The 23,215-nt window shown below is 44.0% G+C and overlaps 1 protein-coding gene across 1 annotated transcript in view; it reads left to right on the top strand.

Annotated features, from left to right (window-relative positions):
• The window catches only part of GNAS (GNAS complex locus), a 153,062-nt gene that overhangs the window by 37,402 nt on the left and 92,445 nt on the right, over positions 1-23,215 (top strand). Inside the window, exon 2 of the mRNA XM_030502781.1 lies at positions 22,255-22,327. Coding sequence (XP_030358641.1) covers positions 22,255-22,327 — 73 coding nt within the window. The remainder of the gene's footprint in view (positions 1-22,254; positions 22,328-23,215) is intronic.

The following is a 23,215-nucleotide window of genomic DNA, read 5'->3' as shown; positions in this document are numbered from 1 at the left end:
CATTATAAAATGCAGTTTTAATTGCAGGAATGCAACTGATTTACAACATATACTGTGAATGCTAGAAGTAAATGTGAGCAGCCCATTGTAACTTTTAGTTTATGCACATCATTAGTTTATGCACAACTCTCACGTCTTAAATCCAAGCTGTTGGGAGAGGGACCGGGAGGCTGGAGGGAGATAATCAGATCAAAAAATGTTTTGACAGATTGACAATATCAATATACAACCTCCCGGTTTTTTATTAGACCCCACTACCTGAAAGGAGCTTTATGCACATAACCAGTTGCAGTAGCACTTTCATTTCTGTCACAGAGGTCTAAATAAATGAATTGGCCATCTGCAATTAATTCGCATTGTACAAATAGTTTGAAGACTGAGTCGTCTGTCTTCCGAACAGAACAATCTATTTTTAGCTTTTCAAGCAAGCCTGTTTTGTGTTCTTTGTAGAGTCAGCGACATTCTTTCAATTTTTCAGCTTAATTAACACAAAAGAAATTGTAATCTGAGAAGGCAGCAGAAACAAGAACCCCCTGAAAACCATGAATTTGCAAGAAAGCAGAAGATGGCAGCTTTGCAAAAGATAGCTGGCAAAAAAGAAAGAAAAAAGTTCAGAGCAGTTTGTGGGATTTTGGCTGGATACTATAGAGGCTAAATTTATACATACAGTTTGTTGATTTACAGTGAATGCTCGCAGGTCTTGCAACTAATTTTGGATTCTTCTGAAAACGAGGGCACAGAAAAAAACCATTTTCACATGAAATAATAACTACATCAGAGGAATACTTGTGAATAAAGCAGATTCTGTAGAATTACGTACACACGTCTGGCCTGGGTGTTAACATTGGTGCATGCTCCCTGGATGGTTGAGGAAACACTGAAACCCCTCCAGATGGACTTTGTGTGCTTGCAGTTGTAGGTAAATCCTTATTTCAAGCTCAGATACATTCATATATATGTACTTTTTATTAAAGTCATGCCCTGACAAATGCAAAAATATCCATGAATCACAAGATGTATTCTGCGCTACATCAGTTAGAAGATTTGCAGCAATCGTTTGGGAAGAGGAAAGTACAGCTTACTGCTCAGAGGGATTTGAGCTAAAATGTTAGTTCTAGATACAAGAAAAGGAAGTGAAAAGCTGAATAAACACAGAATACAAACTGCAATCAGTGCATGTTCAGAAATAGTACTTTGAAATAACAATGAGATTTCTGTGCTTGCTGCAGGTGCTTTTCTGTTTAGATATATTAAATATACAGCATTAGCATTTGCTGTGCATTAATACTATGCATGTGTAACATGTAAGCTTCCCAATTAAATACCTTCCCAAGTATCCGTTTGTGGGTGCTTGTTTGAAATACACAAACAGAAGGAGGAACAGTCATAAACTCTCAGCCTCCCCTCTTTGAATCCAGGCAAAGAGCTTGAAAGCCCGAAGTACAACTCCAAAAAAGCATTGCAGGGACAGCGGCAGCCCAGCTCAGCTGGTGGCCACAGCAGCACAGGGAGTGGCAACACGTACTCCTGCAACAGCTGGTGCACCTGTAGCCTTATGAATCATGTGCACCATCATTTAAAAATAACATGTAGATTCTAAGGTTTATAACATGGAGTACTGAGAGGTATTTAGTTGCCTAAAAATACAGCAAAGTTCCTAATGGGATTATTTTTGCAAATACTGTGATAGTTATGGCAAATAGAACCAGCTGAACACCTACCTGCAACTTTAGATACAAAAGTACCTTTTGAAATCTGGTCTCCAAGTGCTTTTGACAACTATTCCCCAACTGATTTCACCAACTTAACCATCCCAGATATCAACTTTATCTGGTTCCGTCCCAAGACTTGTGTATGAAGAAGTCATATCACACATTACAGAAAAAAAATGTGCAGAAAAAGGGTTTTTTTTAACAAGCTGAATTTAGTTCCCAGAACTGTAAGAACCTTCAAGTGTAGCAAATTAAAGTAGAAGCTGTGACTGACTTCTGATTAAAATATAATTCTTCAGTTTGTTGCAGAAATGGGCTCCTGCAGGATGCCACTGACTTCTCTAGCTCTAACCAGTTTTGCAGTACCAGAGCCTCACCTCTCAAAATAAGTGCTGGGGGAGATTCCTTTCACTGCCGAGGGCTTATAAAACTGTATCCTCTTTTTTTCCTTCACTGTAGAAACAGGCTCTATTTTCCATCTGTAAATGAAAAGTGCAGCTGAGTAGTGTGTGTGGGGGGGGAGACAGGAGGAACATCGATGTTCTTACTAAGAAACAACAAGGAAGTTATAAAGCTGTTGCAAAGCCCTTGTGAAGGATTAAGAGATGTGTGTAACTGGCATGTGCAATCAACTAGCAACAATGCTGGAAATAAATGGGAATGGTGAGCAGTGGCGGGACAGTTGGTTTGTTCACCTAGAACCTTGGGAAACCTGAGTAAGGTAACCTGTAAGTTTCTTTAAAAGTCATCTCACTTGGTTTAACTTCAAGGTTTTCACAGTGCCAGATTTCTTATGCAATTCTACCTACAGGTAGTATGGAAGCTGCTGATCAACAGTGCAAGTTGATGATGAATATTAAATACTAAAAAAATAATAATAAAATAATCAGTTTGCATTCTTTTGTATGAATTTGCACTGTGAATTTGCCCCCCACAATGCTAAAAGAGGTAGAGGAAAATTAATATTAGTATCATCTTTTTCAGTACCTAAAAGAAGAAGAAAGTGACAGACATTACTACTCAGTGAACTGGAATTTAATTATTAGAGTTCTAGTTGCAGAAGTTTTCCATTCTGAGCAGTATGCAGGCATGACTTTTGTGTCTAAGGGCTAAACATACTCAGGATACTAATACATTAGTGTGCATTCACTGCTTTGATTATTTTTTAAGATTTGTGGGTATTCATTAAACAATTTCAGTGCATTAAAACCAAAATGATAGATTTCTGTGGTCTCCATACTCTTAAAGTTAAATTTTTGGATCTTTGTTTAAGGAGAAGTAAATTTAATTCTTACAGTTAAATACAGTAACAAAACAGGAAGTATGTCCTAAAGTATGTTTGGTTTAAGCCCCATGAGAAAGTCTATTTAAGGATTCTTCTGTAAGGATGTAAATTCTGAAATACCTATTTAGTTTAACAGTTGTAAAATATGTGAGGTAGTCAATCATACCTTTGGCTTTTGCACTCAGCCAGGTTACTTGCCAACATAAGCAAAGACTTAAAGGCTTATTTTGTAGACATTTCAGACGGAATCCAGTGTGAACCTTTCACTTCATCCATAATATCCTAAATATTAATTATTTCTGAAAGTAATCAACCAAATTTGTCACTTCTGAAGATGGCATGAAGGTATCTTCCACTTCATCCATTTTATTCTTGCATGCTCATCTCTTAAAAGAAATAAAATATTTCTTTTTTTTATTTTTTTTTTTTGAATGCAAGGCATAATCTGTTGATCATTTCTTTAGAAGTTCTGCACCCAGTAAGTATATTCTCTGTTGAGTCATAAGTCAAGTCTATAGACCACTGTATTGTTAAATAACAGTAAATACTGCACCTGGACTGTGGGCACTGAGCGCTCCAGCAAGTAGAGGGACAAAGTACTCCATGCCCTTAAGGATTCAAGCAAATTGTTTGGGCAATTGGCTATGCACAGCCCTTTGCCATACTCTTAGCTTTGAAAATATCCTCCTCAACAGAAGTGAAGAAACATATCCTTAAACATCTGTCACCAGCTGGAAACTGATGTTCTTGCACAAGGAGTTCTGCTACAGGCGTCTTCCCAAAGGCAGCAGGTTCAGTAGCAGTGTCAAGGACCGTGTAACAGGCAAATTGCAACCAATCTTGAGAAATTGGCTGGCCCACTTTCCATGAGGAATGGCCAGAAATCAAAGCTGGATAGTGTTGTTCAGCTGTCCCGTCCATTTGCATTCTTTACTCCCTTGGTCTTCCCTGCACCTCTTCACGGGCTCTGGCATGAATCCCTTACCTCTCTGCTTTACATGCAAGTCACACGAGGTCCTTGAAGACAATCAAGAAGAGGTTTCACTGCTTAGTGTTTTGGGGGTTTGTTTCATTTTCTTCACAGATGTTACCTTGTTATGGCATCACGAGTAAATATGAAGGCAGCCATCATGTACCATATGCATGATGAATCAGATACCTTCAGGATGTGTTCAACATAATGCATCCATTTGGCATAGATAGCCTTCTCATCTAGGAGTCTGGATAAGCAGACCGATGGTATTTGTGCATATAGTTTGTTCTGCATGTCCACAGTGGCCCTTTGGTCAGATCATATCTGAAAAAACCCTCACCAGTGATGGTATTGTTTGTTCAGTTGATGCTCCTCACTGTACTGAGAAGATACTACTTGTTGATCTCCACATCAAAACACAGATGAAGTACTCCAACAGCCTAGCTCTCCAGCAGTATGTAGCTCTGGTGCTTCATTGTTTTATCTGTAGACACTGCTGACTCTAAGGCTCATTCTTTGTTCCATGCTTCATAATCCTCAATAGGAGCTTCTAATTGTAATTTCTAGTTGTCTTCACTGCTTTCATGCAGGGAGAAACATTCATGTTCATGAAAAGGAATCACAGAAGGGTCACCAGGTCTTTTCCTGTTCCTCCTTTTCTCCCCACTTTATGGATGCTTACTGCCAGTGTAAAACACAAAGATGCTTTTTCCACGACAAATAAGGAGTGAGGGGCCATGTCAGGCAAAAGCTGTGGGTCTAACTAAGCACAGCACAGCCTGGGTCAGAACTTGGAACTCAGACTCATGTTCTCTTATTGAGGACTTATCTGGTCTAACAATCAAAACTGAAAGGGCTTGGACTTTTAAGGGAGGGAGGAACCTAAGTGTTTGTGGCTTACATTGATTTGGTGGGAGTTGTGGCTGCTTGGCTGTTCTGAAGTGTTTTATCCTAGCTGCCGTAGTTTCTTCATGAGGCTCCCTCATTTTACACTGGACAGTCCCAGGAGAGCAAGACAAAATGTCTGTAATTGAGGGAGTTCTGGTAAGTGATATCCTAGTTGAAGGTCTATATGTTTAGGACCTTGATATTCTAAGTATGCATTTTCGTAAGTGTAACACAGTAACTTTTCACCTTATAGTAAGTAATAGACCTTTCTGCCAACAAGAAATTGCAGTTTCCTCACAATAAATTGCTATGTTGCTGCAAAGCCCATCAGACAGTAGAGGGAGCACAAGTTAACCGTCACTTTTCCCAGTGCCATGGGATAGGAGCACTAATTGTATGTAAAACAGCTAGCAGAAATGGAAGAAAGAAATAGAAGGGTGAATGCCACGCTGGTTAGTAGTGTACTGGAAGTGGATGAAAGGGCTGGAGGGAAGAGGTTAAATGCCTGAGTATTAGGGAGTGAGAAGCTAAATATGGCACCTTAATACGGCACGTGGCAAGAGGCCAGATCTGTTAGTTCATAGATCTTAACTTGCTTCCGATACTTGGGTTTGAGCAGGATTAAAAACCAGGAGGGGAGTTTTTTGTGGTTCTGGTTTTGATAGCGATGGAATCTCTGAGGAGTAATTTCAGTGCTGTGGCATCCAAACCCGAACTCTCATCTTGTGGGACCTTAGGATCCAAGCCACAACCCAGCGTCATATCTTCAGTCCATTGGTACCAAACATTTGATAACTGTGCTCTACAAAATAATTTGTGTGTGGCTAGAAAATGTAGGTAGGTCTCTCTGGAAATAAAATGTAGAACTCTGACAGGTGATGTTCATATCAAGAGTAGTGTATGAATTTAGCTTCTGGCCCTGGTTTCAAAAACATAGCATCTCCAAGGTACAATTTTCTGTGTTTGTCGTATTTACATTACGCAGTACCAGAGCTAGGACAAGCTGCTGAAATAGAAGGTTTCTTAGGAATCAGCGGCATAAATTATTTTGTTAAAACTGAGGATATAGATAAGAGTGACATTTATATAACAGACTTTCCAGTATAAAAGGTAGAATCTGTTGGTTATGAACACTCAGAAAGCTTTACCATGAAAAATTACAACAATCAGGGGTTAGATGTTACATTTAGAGAAAATGTAGGCTGAGATGCATGAATCTGTTGCTTTTTTCATTGCCTTTTTTCAAGTGGAATGACTTGAGCTGAAGTTAACTTTTTACTACTTAAGAAGATTATATGTTTCATAGAAAAATAATTCAAACTGCTTAATTTTTAAAGCTTTTTTAATAAGAAAACTTCAAAGAGATTCATTTTAGAGTAGGATTCAAGTAATGTAGGTAAGGTAGTTAAATATTCCCTCAGTGAAATGTAGTTTGAAAAATAGACATTCATGGCACCTATACAAGTATTTCTATAGATTCTTATCTGTAAGAACAGCAACATATTTCTTTTTTTAATTAAAGATCATTATAATTGCTAATGTATGATTGTTCGGGGGCATATGTGAGTCAAACTGTGGTTTTGAGAACACAGTTTTTGAGAACACCTTAACCTTCACCAAATCCTTCACCCTGTGTGTAACGTCTGTGCTGAATTAAACATAGGCCTATGTTGGAGATTCCCTTCATCCTTGCCAAGGAGAGGAGCACCTCCAAGAGGACAAATGAAAAAGCTGGGAATCATTCAGAATAATTGAGGAATAGGATTTTGTAAGACAGTGACCATTGTGCAGAGAAGGTGATTAGCAATTTGGGAAAGGACCAAAACAAAGAACCTTTGAAACCAAAGCAAAGGAGCAGAAGAGCAGTTCAAATTATTTAGGGAAGAGATGTTCTTCACAGAGAAGCAAAACTTTCTAGAGGGCAGAGGCATAGTCGTTGCTGCTAGAAATGGCATAATCAGGCTAGGAGGTGAATTCAAGCCTGTTTGTTTTTTTCTATGTATTTGTTCCTTGCTTATGTGTTTCTGTTAGCTTTTTTTGTTGTTTGGGGGAGGGCGGGAAGTGTTTTGGTGCTGAGGTATTTTTAAGACTTGCATCTTGTGATTAGAGATCTTTTTGCTAAGCCTATATTGCTTTCTTTCGTAGTCTCTTAAGAATACTACTGGAAAAGTTTCTCACAGCTGGTATAGCCTGTGGTAATGTACTTAAAGAACTGTCTCCAGAAAATTGTTCCATAAGTGTTGATGTGTCCAGATAGTGGCTTACACCATGGAGTGCTCTTCAGGTCGGGTCTTCAAAGCTAGCCAGTGGTGATTCATTCATGATGTGTATCTGTCTAGACATGAGAACTTGATGCAACAAAAAGGTTTCTTACTCAAGTATTAAGAGACTGTACCGATTACATAATTGTTAACTAGGGCAGGAGGTCTCAAGTCATGGTAGATTATTACTGTCATCATCTTCTCTGCAGACCCCTTTGGAGTGTTTGGATCCGGACAGTGCACCTGCTTCTACCATGCCTCACCTGAGTTGTTTGCTCCTACTTACAGGTTTCACATTAATGCTTCTATAAAGAGACCTGGAGGACACTCTTTGGGGCAGTGAGATCCATTTTCTTAGCCAGCGAACGCACAGTTTCAGCACTTCACATTCTTAATTTCATAATATAATCTTAGTTTCAACTCTCTGGTAATGGGAATTCCTTTATTCATCTTTAGGCAGTGAATTTCTTAGTCTTTTTAACTTTACTCTTAAACAGTACTGAGCATAAACAGATCATGGAAAAATAGCATTCTTGCAAGTCTTTGCTGCACAGTTTGATCTTGTAGCTTGCGTATCTTACATTGGGTCACTATCCCTATGCCCATCAGCTCTTCATGCCTTCCCTCTGATTAGCTTTGCCAGTGTGGGCTGATGCGGTCCTTTTCATAGAGGGTCTGAAGTTCATTCTGTCTTTTTCTTCCCTCCAAGTCAGCTTTTAGGGTGGAAAAGAATGAATTCCTAGGGTGAAAGTTTGGTCTGCGCTGGTAGATCATGGTTGCTCTGTTTCTGCTTTGTGGCCATCGTCATTCAGCTGGGTACAGTCAGTCCTGCAGCATGAATGCTTGATCCACCATGGAGGAGGGTATGATACCAAATAAACACAAACCTTACAGCCAAGATGATGTTCACAAAATAAAATGGGGTTATAATTTTTATGGAGAACTATTTTTGGTGTATCGCAATTGCCTTGGTCCCTTTTGCCTGCCAGAACTGTGAATTTATAAACTCCCTCACTAGTTTCCTCACTCAAGGAAAGCAAAACCAGGAAGCTTAAACTCCATTATTCTTTCAAATGAATATTAATGGCAAACGTTACGAGGTACTTGCTCAGCTCTGTAAGAATATACATGTCCATTCATGAGATGGTCCAGACAGAGCAGAGGATTAGGAATACAGATTTTAAGACTGAATTCGAAAAGGCAGCACAGGAACCTCAGGCCCCAAAAAATCCTCTGCAAGTTTGGCTTTATTTCATGCTGTCTGCCAGGATTCTCCTTACAGCACCATCATACTCATTATAAAGAAATAAGTTAAATCCACCCTTCCTTCATGCCTCACAACACACGGCACTGTGCATGCTCAGCACATGTGTAATATTGATAAAGAGGCATTATTGAGCTTGAAATCATTTTAGACAAAACAAATAATGTGGCTGCCCAGCACTTCCTCCGGAAGTAGTTCCTTGGACAAATCTTCCTTAACTCTCACATGTATGGAGTTAGTGTGTGTGTGTATATATCCCTCAGTAACACCAAATCATAGAAAGAGTTTTTCAGAATAAATGTACAGCTGTGTATTTTATATATATGGTGTGAAATGCAGCCATACAGGAGGGCCCTGCCTCCAACCTGGGGTTGCTGGTGCCAGGAGGGACTCAGCATCTTCCCAATGCCCCACAGCACAGGACAGGCAGGAGGGAACAGGTGTCCCTGTGCCATCACCCCAGGGCTGCTGGCTGAGGGCAGGGTAACTGGTCACTCTTCTTGTTTATGGGCTGGCAGAGGAGCTGCAGCTTAAAGGAGGCAGCGCTTGTGGAGCAGGATAAAAGCATCCCTGGATCTGTGGTTTTCTATTAAAGCCCTTCTGCTGACATGGCCATGACCCCAGTGAGCAGAGAGGAGCGCAGCTGTCCACAGGCAGTGGTTGCAGTCTTTGTTCACACCGGGCTTGTGGGGACTGCAGTCGCTCGGGGCTGACACTGGGAAGCGGGTGGCAGCCTCCAAGGCTGGTTCAGGTCCTGGGGTGCCACATGCTCCTCGCCTCTGAGGGCCGGGGGCTCAGCCGCTCCGCTTGCTCTCTGTTTACATAGTGTAGGCTAAGCGGTAAAGAGCCAATTGCTTCAGAAGCGAATAGGTCACTCTTAGACAAGAGAGCATGCACAGAGCAATGGAAAAACAAATTCATTATTGTAATACCAGAGAGCATAAAGCAAACCTGGAGGTGACCTGTGAAAGAACGCAGCACCGGGTTTCTGTCCTGTTGGGTGCTTTATGGTGTACAAAGAAAGATTGAGAGGTGTGCAGGCATTTTTTTTCTTTATTCCCTGTTTCCAACATAAAAAGTATCTTTGTCTGGTACTTTGAATGTAGCAAGCATGCTGACTCTGGCTGTCCCTGGTTTGGCTGGAGGACGTGTGGGAGAAGGACTGAAGAGAGTACTAGCAGCTTTCTCAACATTTTCATTGAAGAAAAAGTGTTAAGATTTTGAACAGAGCCTATTTTTTCATCTAACATTGCTGAGAATGTTTGAGTTAAAGAGGTGTTAAGAAAAGGAAGACAGACTATTAAGAAATTGCTGCCTTTTAAATAATTATTTTGTCATGGAACAGAAGGGCTTACAGGTCACCAATGAGATCAGGGGCCCTTGGTTCTCGATACTGTGCAGACATGTCAGAAGTAAACAGCTTACAACCTATATGAGAGAGGCAGATAAAAGATAGTTGGAAAGAGAGGCACAGAAAGGGGAAGTGACTCGTCCAGGGTCACGCACGGATCAGTGGCTGTGCTGGATCGAACCATCTGCAGTAGATCAGGTCTCGATCCTGTTCCCCTGTTTGCTCCCTATGCTCATCTCTGCCATTAACATTTTGTGAGCTTTCAAACAGGCCCAAGCACCCTCCTGGGCTGGGTGGGTAGGAGGGGATAAACCTTCACCTCTGCTGGTTTTAATGTGGCAGAGGCAAAACCCCAGTTCTGACTCAGCCTGGGCTGGAGCTGGGTCCAGACCCCAACTCCTGCCTGGTTCCCCCAGCTCTGGCATTGGATGTCTTTCCTGGCTTTGTCTGAGCTAGAACGATAAGGGAAACCTTTCACTGCACACCTAAAGACTTGGAGATAATAAATTGTTTTATATACATTTCTAAAATGTAAGGCACGCACACAAAAAACCGCAAACCACCAGAAAGACTTATTTAGAACATTGGGAAAGGGTCTAAATTCTGCAACTGCCCTAGGGTATGTGGGGCACTCTAATTTAACATCAAGGCACTTAAGAAGTAATGGCGCTGTTAGTTTGCCATACAGACAAATTATTTCAGGAAAAATAGGGTACAGAAGACCCCTATTCTGTAGTTGTGTCTGTATGTAATTTTAGGATCTAGGCAGAACGTTTTTTGATGTATACAAAAAGAGAGGAGAAAATACCCTTTCTGAAACGGGACACTTTCAAGCCTTTAGCAGTGCGGAGACAGAAGAGCAAAATCCCAGTTCTGTTTTTCTTGCAGATCATCTCTAATACTGGTTTCTGGTATTGAGAGTATTGTGGTTTGCTAGCACTAAAATGTAAAGTTATTTTGAGCACAAAAGCCTGAACATCATTCTATTTAAAAGAAAAAATGTAAAAGAAGGAGAGGAATGTTTACAGCACATTAAAGCCTGTGTGACAACTTAGCAACAACTATTTTAACAATCCTCTTATTCCCCCTTCCTGGAGAGCGCAGTGTCAGTAATAAATGATACTCAGGTGGAGGGGTAGCTCAGGGTGCTGCTGGGGAGCAGGCTGGGTCAGGCTGAGCCTCAGCCACGCTGCTCTGCTGGGAACCGCGGCAGGTGCCGGGCTGCTGGGGAGGTGAAGGCAGCAGCTTCTCCTCCTCCTCTCGGCGGGAGGAAGGCTTGGGAGTTCCGTGCTTTTGCAGGAGCTAACTATAACCTGGTGTTTGGAAAACGCAGCCTCTACTGCTGCTGCCTCCGTGGGCTTTGTGATCCAAACGTAACAGGGGTTAAAGCAGAAGAATTCTTTATAAAGAAGTTTGCAGTCGGGGGTAGGTCTGCTCTGAATGTTGACAAATATTGAAACTAAATCTGAGAAAAGACTTGTTCCAATTTTTTTTTTTTTTTTTTGTAATCGGCATTCCATATGTGTTACGCGGAGAGCTGGGATGTGCTATTTCTGTTACATAAGAGGGGACTTGGGGGAGGTTTTGGTTGGTTTTGGTTTGGTTTTGTTTTTTAATAAAGTGCTGTGCAGAATGCATGAGTAGTGAGAAGGAATATCAGGGAAAAAACCTGCAAGAAAATAAGAAAAGCTGCTGGGTGAAAAGCTGTTCCTTGGTGTGTTATTTCCATAATTGCTTGAGTTCCTTAAAAGTCTCTTTTAATGTTTCTAAGGAAAAGCCTTGAAGTGAACGGAGGGAGGCAAAGAGGTTTTTTTTCCCCCTTTGGTTTAAAGGAAGGTCTCGGTTAATTCTATTAGTAGACTTTGGGCTTGTTTTTATTGAAAAACAAAACAAAAATCCCTCTCAAGTTCAGAATTTCTTTATGGAAAAATTCTTCTTCTTTGCCAAAGAGGAAAGTATCTCCTTTCCGTTCTGTTTGTTTTGGAGTATCTGTACTTAAGTGTTTTGTGTTTGTTCTTTATTGAATACATTAGTGGTGCATTAATTTCTTCCTGACAATGCTCATTTCATTGCATTTGGGTAGGCTCACTCTTTCTAATATGACAGACAAACTCATCGTTTTACTTGATGATCCTGCTTTGCCCTCCCAAGTTTTGGTTGATAATGGCTTCATCTCCTACCATGTTTAAATTTTAATGCTTTTTAAAGTGATTTTTGTTCTGGCTGCCACAAAGGAATCAGCTGGAAAAAAAAAAAGAACAACCCCACATTGGATTCTTGCTCCAATTCCAATCTGTTTGCTTTGGTTTTCCTTTTTAGATTATTGTTTGCCTTTAATTTGTTTGTTTCTCCTTTAAGCGGGTTTGAGATTACTCAAGGGTTCCTTGTTCAGCAGGTCAAAGGGTAACTGGGAGACTTTGAAACTGTCTCCCTTTTTATCACCAAGTTTTGTTCTTCCAAGAGTCCAAAGGATTTTGCAGGACGATAGCTCATGGAGGATGCCTCTAAGGAAGGCGTAAGCAGCAGACCTGAGTCAGTGCAAGAGGCCATGGGAGCCTTTTAGTGTTCGAAGCAGATGAAAAAAACCCTGAGCTAAGTCTAAATCAGAACCTTAATTAATCTTTATATATAACTAACTAAAAGGCTAAGTTTACTGAGGATTAAATACATTGAGATGGATAGGTTTGATACTAACTACTGGTCACTTTGATGGCTCAGGATGAAGGCCCCCAGCTCCGTATTCTTAAAGATAAAAATTTTAACAGACTTCAAACCAGAGAGGTATCAATACACAAAAATACAGTGTGTGCTATTAAAAAATACCCTTTACCTGAAACAGTCAATCTGTCCCAGAGGTAATCCCTGCTTTTAAAAGAGGGAAGTCTGTTCTAACTGCTCAGCCTTGGCACTGTGAATTTGGAGGGCAGCAGAATGAAGCATTGGGTAATGTAGGCTCCTTGACAAATAATCACAGCTACTTCTTAATTCTGCTTAAGATTTTAATCCTCAAAGGTGTTATCTATGCACAGGGGGAACTTCTTCTGTACCTTTCTAATATAAATTCACTCACTGTTTATTTTTTCCCAGTACTTTAAATACCTCGAAAAACTTAAGGGGGGGGGGGCACGGAATGGGAGGGGAGGCACCTCTAAAATCTTCATTTCTTACAAAGATACACAAATATATACAAATATGAATAATTTCAGGTGAATCACAAAGTAGAGAAGAATGCATAGATTTTTTTATTATTATTTTTATTTTTTTTTTTAAAGAAAGCAGGGTACAGACATTATCCTACAACAGCATATATTCAGCTGTGGGGGGATTATTGGGTTGCAGATTCTCAGTGAAAAAAGATTAAACTGTCTTCGCCTTCAGAGTTCCCTTGACACGATCAGCAATTCCATTCCCAAACTCTTAGGAGTGGAACAATCTCACAGGTGTGAGGACTGGGGACAGGAGATAACTGAGATGCACGGCTGTAACTGCATTTTCAGGTCTGGGGCGAAGCGGCTGTAGTTTGTTGTTCACTGATCCGCTCCTTGACAGCTTTAAATCAGAGAGTATTTTATTGTGGGGTTTTTGTTGTGGATTTTTTTTTCCCCACACATGCAAGCTTAGCTCTCTTTCAGTTCATCCTGATAATCATAGAGAGGAATGTAACAAAGTTTACAGTCTATGTTTTCAAGTGGAAAGAGTCTAAAGTAAATCTGAGATAAAGGTGGTGTTGTAAGAACCATTTGTTTCATATGTTCCCCAGATTAATTGAGCTCTGTATCCTTCCATGAAAAAGACTTGCTGAAAATAGGCTATTTCCTATAAACAGAAACAAAGGAAACTGTACAGTTAGATCACCCCTGTCGCTTTTACTTTTTGAGCTACACATTTTGTCTCCTCTGCTGTGTCCCTTCAGCCGTGGTAGGAACTGAAGTACAGGCTATTCAGGTGGTGAGGGCTGACAGCCCCCTCAAAAGCCGCAGTGCCATTTCACTCCGGTTGCTAAGGGATGCTCAAGCGTGATGTCGTCTGTATCTTGCCTTCCAAGAGAGCACATTGGTTTGGTCACAACTCCACCCCCACGGTTCACAGCCAAAAGTTTATGAGGTCATGTTCGCTGTGGGCAGCGTGAGCCCGTCAGGAGCTGTGCAATGGTCCCGTCTGAAAACTCATTAACTGTTTCTTTGTTCTGGAGGCTGGGGCATCCCAAGTGCTCGGTACCTTCGACTTACTAACACATATGAATCGTTTGCAATAAGTGTTTGTCGCCTCGAGGGTTTGGAAGGCATGTGTGGTGGTTGGGCATGCAGATCTGGGTCTCGTAATCACCTGTAAAAACAAAGGTGAATTCACTCGAGTGAATTCAGAGCCTAACTCTGGTGGACTGAGAGTAAAACTGATGCAGCATCAGCATTCTAAGCAGAAAGTTTTATCCCTTCGGTCAGAAAGAGAAAAGAATGGAACGACAAAGAAGTATGTGTCTCAGATGCATTTTTCAACAGGCTTAAAATCTACTCCATTAAGAAAGCAGTAACTCCAAAACCAACTCTTGCATCTACATTGCTTTAGAATAAAAAGCAACAGAATCTGAGGCTGTTGGCTGTTATATTCAGACATGTAAAGAGTATCAGTGAATTTGAATTTCATCTGTAAGTGTGCAATGCTCACAATCTTCTGTGAGTAAACTTTTATCTTCCATTAATTTAAGTAGGATTGAATCAATAAACATGTCTTCTTATGTCTCCTACAGCCACTTCCACATTCATGTTACCTTGCATTTTTGGAAAATATTTCTGCTTAACATGCAGCAGTGTCCTTTAACACCCTCTTTTGAGTATTTTAAAGCCTCAAATAGACTTTTATCACCAAAGCACTGTGTCCATACATATAGTTGTTTCATCTTTGCATTTATTCGTTCTAAAACTGCAGGATCTTAAGAAGTGAGCTTCAACTTTACAGTGAGTAAGGGTCAGATTTTGCCTGCACTTACTCTTCTGATGGCAGGAGTCTGGTGAAACTGAAGTTCATGGATTTTTGTAAGATGGAAGCTAATACAACTAGTTCCAATAAGAAACACAGTTTACTCTGAAGACATATCAGCAGCATTATGTTATTTAAACAAATAAGAAAGAGTAAGAACAGCTAATGTGTTGGTATGCTCATTCTTCAAATGACGTTCTCCTAATCAGGACAGCACTAGAAAAAAATCATGGCAATTTGTTGGGTTTGTGCAGTATGGTTGGTGCCTCGCATCTTGTGTCATGTTGTATTCAACAAGACAAAAAAAGTCTGTATTTGGTGATAGGTTTAAGAATTTGGGAGTTTTCTTTTTGTTTTCTGTAGCTTTTGAGACTTTCACACTCTAATAACACTGTAACACGAGGAGCTAATTCTTAGTTCTGTCGTAAGTAACTGCAAGTTTTGTGAATTAGCTGAGTGTGTTTTCCCTTTTCAACTACCTCATGCTTGGTTCAACCTGAAGAGACAGAGCACAGGGTATATATACACCAGGAGGGCAGCAATTCCCACGTCCCAGCGGCTCTTAGAGTTTAACCTCGCAGAGCCCGTCCCAGTTGCATTTGGGACAGGGATGGGTGCATGCAGCTGGACAACGGCGTTTACCCAGCAATGACTCCCTTGTAGGTGGATGCTTTGGTGTATTTACCACTCCCCTTTCCCTATGCTCACACCACTCACCAAGATTTTAGCCTTTTGTATACCTCCAGCAATAATTATCTTGTTTGTGTATTCCTTCGTGTTTGGAGCTGAGATAGGCTCCCTCCCTCCCCAGCTGGGACCCGGAGGGAAGCAAAGCCTGGAGGCTGGGGCAGATTTTCCCTGCTGCATTAGGTGGCAGATACTGGCATTTCTGCATTCTCTTCATACCTGTGACCATAAAAAGGCTATGAGGTGTTATAATTTTCAGTCTGAATTCTGCTTTATTAAGTCTCTTATGCCTTGTACACACATTAAAATACAGTTAAAATATATTTGAAAAAATGGATGTTACATGGAAACAATACAAATAAATAAAAAGACCTATAAAAGATACAAGGAATTATTATAATCTTTGCCTCAGATGAGTCTGGGCATTGCTGAGCCAAGTGTCTCTAAGACCTTTTAAAACTGCCTTGGCCTAAAACGACAGCTGAAGTCAGTGAGAGTTTCTCTGCTGACTCCAAATCTCTTAAGCTCTGTGTACCCCAAAGTTGTGGCATGTTAAGGTAGACTGAAAGTGCCAGTAAATCCTCAAAGACCAAGATTTGGAGGTGGCATTCTATGTTTCTCATGAGGTCCACCCCTCTTTCAGCAAGGCCAGTTAAACAGATGTATCTGCTGACACTAAGACCTTCTAGTTGTTTGCTCTATTCACATAATTATTTTACTGTAGGTGGTTCTAAATGTAGTGACTGGGTAATGTGAGGAGTTATGTTTGTGGGAATAGTGTTGTAGATAATTGAATTTTGCCAATAAATAATCTATAGGAAAGGACATTTTACTAATCTCAGGGGGGTAGAGAAAAATTACCCATGTACTTTAGGCAGCTGGGATATACAAGGAGCAAAGTGCCAATCTTTGTTTTCCAGATGTAACTGATAAGCTTGTGTAACCTATGTAATGAGGCTTCCAAAAAAAGGTATTTTAGAAAACAAAAAGGAGCTAGATAGCTGGTACAGCCATAGGTGGGAGCAACTGTGTGCATCAAGTTGTACTGTCCTGGTCCAGAATAACTTGTTTAAGGTTTTTTCCCTCTGTCCCACCCTCTCACTGGCTGCAGCCTTCCAGAGAGGCTCACCCCATCCCAACGCTACATCCCAAATCCCAGCACCTCATCCCAGCGCCCCATCCCAGTGCCTCTCCCAGACCCTAGCGCCCCATCCCAGTGCCTGTCCCAGACCCCAGCGCCCCATCCCAGTGCCTGTGCCAGACCCCAGCGCCGCATCCCGGTGCCTGTGCCAGACCCCAGCGCCCCATCCCAGCTCCCGCGTGCCAGAGGGCTGCCCTCCCTGGGGATGCGCGTTCGCCCAGAATTCCCGCACTGGTCCAAGTGAAGTCACGCCCATCAGCGGCTGCGGGACCCTTCTGCGGGTCTGCAAGGTCCACCAAGTGATGAAACGCATCCATAAGGATTTAGTACAACTTCTGCAGTGATTACTTCCGAGGGTGGCACAAAGCGCCCCGGGGCACGGCTCTGTGAAGATCTATTCAGAAATCTATTACTTTAGACCCCGATTTCTGCAGCCTCCCTCCCGGCCGCTCCCCTCCCGCAGGGGCCGGCTCCGGGGTTCGTTCCCGCCGCCCGAGTCCCGCCGCGCTCCCGGGGCCGGTTCGAAGCGGGCGCCGGCGGCGTCGCGGGGTGACGCGGTGTCACGTGAGCGGGCGCGCTCCCAGGGTGCACGCGGGCCTGGTTGCCCCACCCGCTCCCCGAGCAGCGCGACACGGGAGGGGAGAACCGGGAGAGATCGATAATACCGGGATGCGGGAGCGAGCAGGAGGAGCGAGGCGGGGGGAGAGCCTCCCGTGAGGGACGGGCTCCGCTCGGGGGGAGACGCCGAACCGGCTGCTTTCGGTTTTAATTTTTTTTCCCCCTCCTCACCCTCCTCCTCTTCCCCGCTCGCTGGAGAAGCCGAGAGGATTCCTGGAGCCGCCTGGAAACCTGATGTGAAAAAAGCAGCAGCAAGGAGAGGAAAAACCAACCAACCAAAAAAAAAAAAAAAACCAAACCCCAAAAAAAACCAAAAACCAAAAAAAAAAAGGGGGGAGCGGGGCTCGGCCCGGACCCCCCGCCCCGGTGAGGGAGGAAGGACCCGCGGCCGGAGGGTGAAGAGCGGCGGCGCCCGGCGAGAGACGGGGACCCGAGAGCCGCGGCTGCCGCGACCCCCTCGGCGCTTCAGTCCGTCGGCGCGGGGGGAGAGGCGAGGAAGAGACGTTTCCCGATCCTCCCCGCCGAGGATTCGGGGAGGTTTCCGCGCCTGGAGCCCGTGCCTTTGGATTTAAGAGGATTATTTTTTTTTTTTTCTCCTTAATATTTTTCTTTTTTTTTGTTTTTGGGGGTGGCACTGAAGCTGGATTTGTTCCTGTGCGCGCGGCGCGGGGGGGGGCATTTCTGTTCCCTCTAGAGGAGCCGGCGGCCCGGCCGGGGACGCGGAGATCCCCGCGGATCGCTCCGCATCGGGCCCTGCCGCCACCCCCCCCGGGAAAGGTGCGCTGAGGGGATCGGCGCGGGGCTGAGCGGGGGGGCGGGGAGGAGAAGCAGCTGCAGCTGCCGGGGAGAAGACCCGGCGGAGCGGCAGCAAAGTCATCGCTATCGGCCCCCCCTTGGCTGGCTCCGCGCTCGGCTCTCTCCATGTCTCTGGCTCTGGGCAGCGGCCGCCACAGCAGCGAGTAGGGGGGGAGGAGGAGGAGGAGGAAGAAGAAGGGAGCCCGGGAGAGTGCCTCCCTCCCTCCCCCCGGCAGCCCCGGCCGCCTCCCGTCCCCTCGCCCCGCGTCCCCTGCCTCCCCCTCCCCAAGATGGGCTGTTTAGGGAACAGCAAAACGGAGGATCAGCGCAACGAGGAGAAGGCGCAGCGGGAGGCCAACAAGAAGATCGAGAAGCAGCTGCAAAAGGACAAGCAGGTCTATAGGGCCACGCACCGGCTCCTCCTGCTGGGTAAGGGGGCCGCAGGCACCGCGGCGCCGGGGCAGCGGGCCGGGGGCCGTCCCCTCATCGCCAGAGGGAGGGCGGCGGGGCCGCGCACCGGCCCCCTGCCCGGGCACGGGGAGGCCCGAGGGAGAGGTGGGGCCCGGGGGGAGCGGAGCCGCAGGGCCCACCCGTTCCGCGGGGCCGGGGCAGCGGGCGGCAAGCCCGCTCCCGGCGGGGCCGCGGGGATCCGCTAGCGCCCGGGGAGGTGGGCCCGGGGGTTCTGAGGAGACCGGAGCGGTCCAGAGGAGCCCGCGGGCTCCTCGGCCTGGCGGCGGCGGGGAGGTCTCGGGCACCACCCGGGGCGCCGCGGGCAGGCCCTGCAGGTACGGAGCTGCGGCTCGGGGCCGCTCTCCGCTCGCGGGGGCAGCGCCCCGCACGCCGGGGCACAACGCAGGGAGGCAGGCCGGGGCGGGGAGCGGGTCTCGGGGCTGAGCGTGAGGAGGGGGCCGGGGGTGCCGAGCCGGCCGCCTGCGAGGGGCGCGGGAGCGCCGGGCCCCAGGGGGAACCTGGGAGATAAACAGGGCAGGGCGCTTACAGGGGCCGCGGGCCTGCCCTGGGCGTGTGGAGCGGGCGGCCGCGGGGAAGGCCAGTCACCGCGGCCTGGCGGGAGCCGGGGCTTGGCCGGCCCGAGGCGCTCCCCTCGCCGCGGGGCTGAGGCAACGGTGCCGTGGAACGTGCGGCCAGGCCGGGGAGAGGAGGAAGAGGAAGGGAGGAAGCCGGGGAATCGTTTGGGGGAAACGGAGGGAGGATGTCGGTCCCGGAGGGAAGCGCGGCGGCGCTGGGGACGAGGGAGCCCCGCGCCTGTGGCGGGGGGAGCACGGCCGGGAGCGGGCGCGTCCCCCGGCTGGCTCGTTAGGCTTACTTTGTGGCACCATTAATTAAGGTGTCGCATGTTTGGAGGGAGGGGATCGTTTGTAGCTTGTTTTGAGGTATTTCAGCGTTAATTTAGGTGACCCGCATGTGTCACGTTTTTCGGGAGATAGGTTTAGAAATGCAGGTTACGGCTTCAAGGAAGAGGAAGGTCCGAAAGGCGTTATTGGAGAGAACAAGAAAATGTTTGTCAGACCCGTTTAAAAGTAGCGTTTTAGAATAAGATGCAGTTACGAGATCCGGGTCGTTTTGGTCACGCCGAGGGACCGCTCGTGCACGTTGTGCAGGGTTTTAGCGTGGAGCAGAGAATAGGCCTCAGTGAGCCCCGTTCTGGTGTGAAACAACCGTAAATAGGGGGAAAACAGAAAAAGAGGTTTTGAGCGTTGTGAATTCGGAATTGTGCTCTTACCGATAAAATCTTTCAAATACTAATTTGAAGAAGGAGGCTTAATGTAAATGGAGAGTGATTGGGAACTACAGCAGCACCTGCAGCACTGAGGAGCCTGCCAGGGCTCAAATTATCCTTTTAGCAGGATAATCTGGACCTTCAGCTCTTGGGGAACGTGTTGACTTCCAGATTTCAGGCTGAACATTTCATAGATCAGTAGAAACCATTTGTCATCAGATGGGTTACTGTCGGAAGAGGCAGAATTTCAGAAAACAGAAACATGGTGGGTTTGCCTGGGTTTTCTTTCAGTTTTCTTTGGTTTTGGTGGCTGAAACCCAGTTTAGATACTTGTAAATAAAAACTAGCGGGTGTTTAGTGAGGGCTGTAAGGTCATCTGTGTGCATGTGTTTTAAAGTAATAGTTCAGCTGTTGCAGTTTCTAACAGTAGCTGTCATGAATTGTGGACAGTCTGTAACACAAACTCACCGGTGAAAAATAAAAATGCTCATGTCCCTATTATTATTATATGTTTACTTTACAAGATACAGGAAATAAAAAACCAAGTACCTTGAAAGTATTCTTAATATTTTCACATCATACTCAAATAACAACAAAGCAGAGCTGCTAATTATTCTAACGGGTTTATACTGCTCTTTGCTGGCCCCACCATTGTACCTGTGCTTGCCCCTTCTGCCACCAGCCGTCTCACTGAAATTAATGGCACTCTCCTTGGTGGTGAAGTTAAATGTACACATAAGTGTTGGTGAGAATTGGGCCTTAACGAGTAGCCCAATATAGAAATAGACTTACTCAGAAATTTAGATGTAATACTTCATTTTGGTTCACTGGTATGTCTGATCCAGAGAACCCAGGTATGTCAATACCAAACTGTGTGCATTTATATATAGCAAAATGCAACAACTACCTACCCCCATTCTTGGCCTAAGTGAAGTGAAGATTTTGGCTCCCAATGCTTATAAATGTAAGATGTGATTCAGAGTTACAGCTGAAATGTTCTTATTCATTAGTCTGAATGGAAATATGACTATAGCATATACTGCTATTCCTGAATAGTTCTTAGTTGTGAAGAGGACCCAGTCTTTATCTTAACCTGAGATACTCATTTTTGATTAGTTTTGCCACCTGTTTTTATTGCATGGTACAGTATGCCTGAAGAGAGAGACCGTGTATGTAATAAAATAGTAGTTTAGGGGAGAAATGGTGCTTGCATTAAGAGTTGTAAATAAAAACTGCTCTCTCAATGCTTACAGAACATCAGTGAGCAAGGAGAGGGAAAAGGAGTAAAGGCTCTGGTGCTAAGGTGGCAAAACATGCAAGCAGGTTTTATAGAGAGAAGAGTGGGAATTCATGAGGGAGAAGGAAAGGAGAGGAGAAAGCAGAGAGGGAAGGATTTGTCAGAAAATGAACTTTGAAATATAACTGTTAAAATACGGTTTTGAACACGAGGCTCAAAATGGAGGCTTGTGCTGTCAGTGTGTGCTAGCAGAGGCCTGACATCCTATAAATACAAACTGTACCTCTGTGCCTGTTCCGCCACAGCCACACGTTTCTGTCGAGACATAGGCTCATGAGAACAATAAATGAGAAGCCAGCAGATGTGAAAGGGAATCTTTCTAAATTTTGCCAGGTTATGATACTACTCTCTCAAAAAATATGTTTGCTTTATATAGAAAGCTACCGATCTGGCAGTCTGGAGCAGCTCAATTAAATGCTGCTGTTCGAGTCTTTTTAGCGTGCATGGAAAAACGGGTACTATAGGCAGATGGGTTGCCCTGTGCACTGGCATCCGTGCAGCACAGCAGAAATAGCATACATCTACTTATGGAAACTGGAGTAAAGTGGAGTGGGGTTTTTTGTACTGCAGGGTATATAAGGGAATCAAAAGAGAGCCGCGGGGGGGCTGTTTGGAGCATGCAGCCACAAAAGGTGGTCTTTGCGTCTCGTTGCGTATGTGATTGATTTGGAACATGTACAGAGGGTGGGAGGTTGCTTACAAGACACAAATTAGAGAAGGAGGTTTCTGTAGCTTTGTGGGTGGAGGCTTAAAGGGATGCCTTCCTTTTTCAGATGTGAGTATCCAAATATTTTATTTCTTGTGATTTAAGTTGCAGTCTTTTGACTGGATGATGATAACCGCAGCCAAACTTAAAATATTTTAAGGCTCTAGCAAAAAGGCTTTAGTTTAATATGGACTTCAATCAGTCTTTCTCTTCATCAGATACTAGTGACATGGCAAGCAGATTTTAACGTTCCGTCTTGTTCTCTATAAAATGTTGAAGTTGCCCTTTTTCCTTCCAAACCCCTCAGTCTGCATTTAACGTTGACACTGGAAAAATGGACAGTGAAATGATCCAAGATTCAGATTTGACACATGACTTGAGCCGGGCATTTATTTTTAGCTACAACTGAAGTTTCCAGTGGCAATTATTTCTTTTTCTTTCACTTTTCACTCTTGCACTGAGAAAACCAACTTTCTCGTTTTTACCCTGAAGAAAAAAATTCTAGCGTGTCCCTTAATCACTCATGCTTCCTTCTGAAATTGATTTACTTTCATTTTCTAGGTGCTGGTGAATCCGGTAAAAGCACAATAGTCAAACAGATGAGGATCTTGCACGTGAATGGATTTAATGCTGAGTAAGTGCATTTGCTTTTTCACTTTACAACCTACGTTATGTCTGTGTGCCGCACGTCAGTGCTGCTGTTCTGTATCTTGGTGTATTTTCTTCTTTCTGTTGTTTCACGAGCTCTAGAATTTGGATGTGTATTTTTAGATGAGATTAATAGGCATTAACTTGAAGAAGTCACGCACCAATAATACGTGAGAGCTAATTCTATAAAATGGTATATATCAAGGTATAGCTGATTTGATGAAGGCTTAAGTTTTGTGGGTTTGTTGTTTTAGCTGCAGTTTCTTTCACAACATGGCTGACACTGATTTACCTCTGCTATAGCACATCGATTCATGCTGCTGTGAGCATACCTCCTGTTAGTGTACAAAATGAACGCATTTTTCTTTATTTAGAGCAAGTAAGGCTTTTCTTTCTGTCTCCTCACAAAATGAGACTGTACTAAGAATTTTAGGGGTAATAGGTCAGGGGTTTTTTTTCTGTTGTGTTTACTCGTCCAGATGTTGGTGTTAAATTATGTTTCTAAAAGCGTTTCTTGTTGCACTTAAAATCTTTTTAATTGTTTGATTGTTGTGAGGAGGGGAATGACTTTAGGATAGGGAAAATGGAGTATTTTTTTTTTTTTGTCTAAGATTTGTGTTTGTTAAGTTTTCAGCTAACCTCGCTAGGGAGCAGGAAGAGATTCTTTTGCACATAAAGTTTATGCATGCACGCATCTCTGTATGTGTGTGTATATACCAGAACCTGCTAAATTAATTCTAATTGAATTAAGGTGTTGGAATTTCAGAGCTTATTCTCTGTGTTTATTTTTTAAAAATTATATTACTGGTTTTGTCTTTCTTGTTTTCAATCATAATAGTTTTGTATTGGCATCCTCTACCTTCTAGTAGTATCA

Source organism: Strigops habroptila, chromosome 13, assembly GCF_004027225.2.
Source record: "Strigops habroptila isolate Jane chromosome 13, bStrHab1.2.pri, whole genome shotgun sequence".
NCBI classification, from domain to species: Eukaryota; Metazoa; Chordata; class Aves; order Psittaciformes; family Psittacidae; genus Strigops; species Strigops habroptila.
The sequence above is the reverse complement of the archived record's forward strand: the minus strand, read 5'-3'. Positions and strand labels throughout refer to the sequence as shown.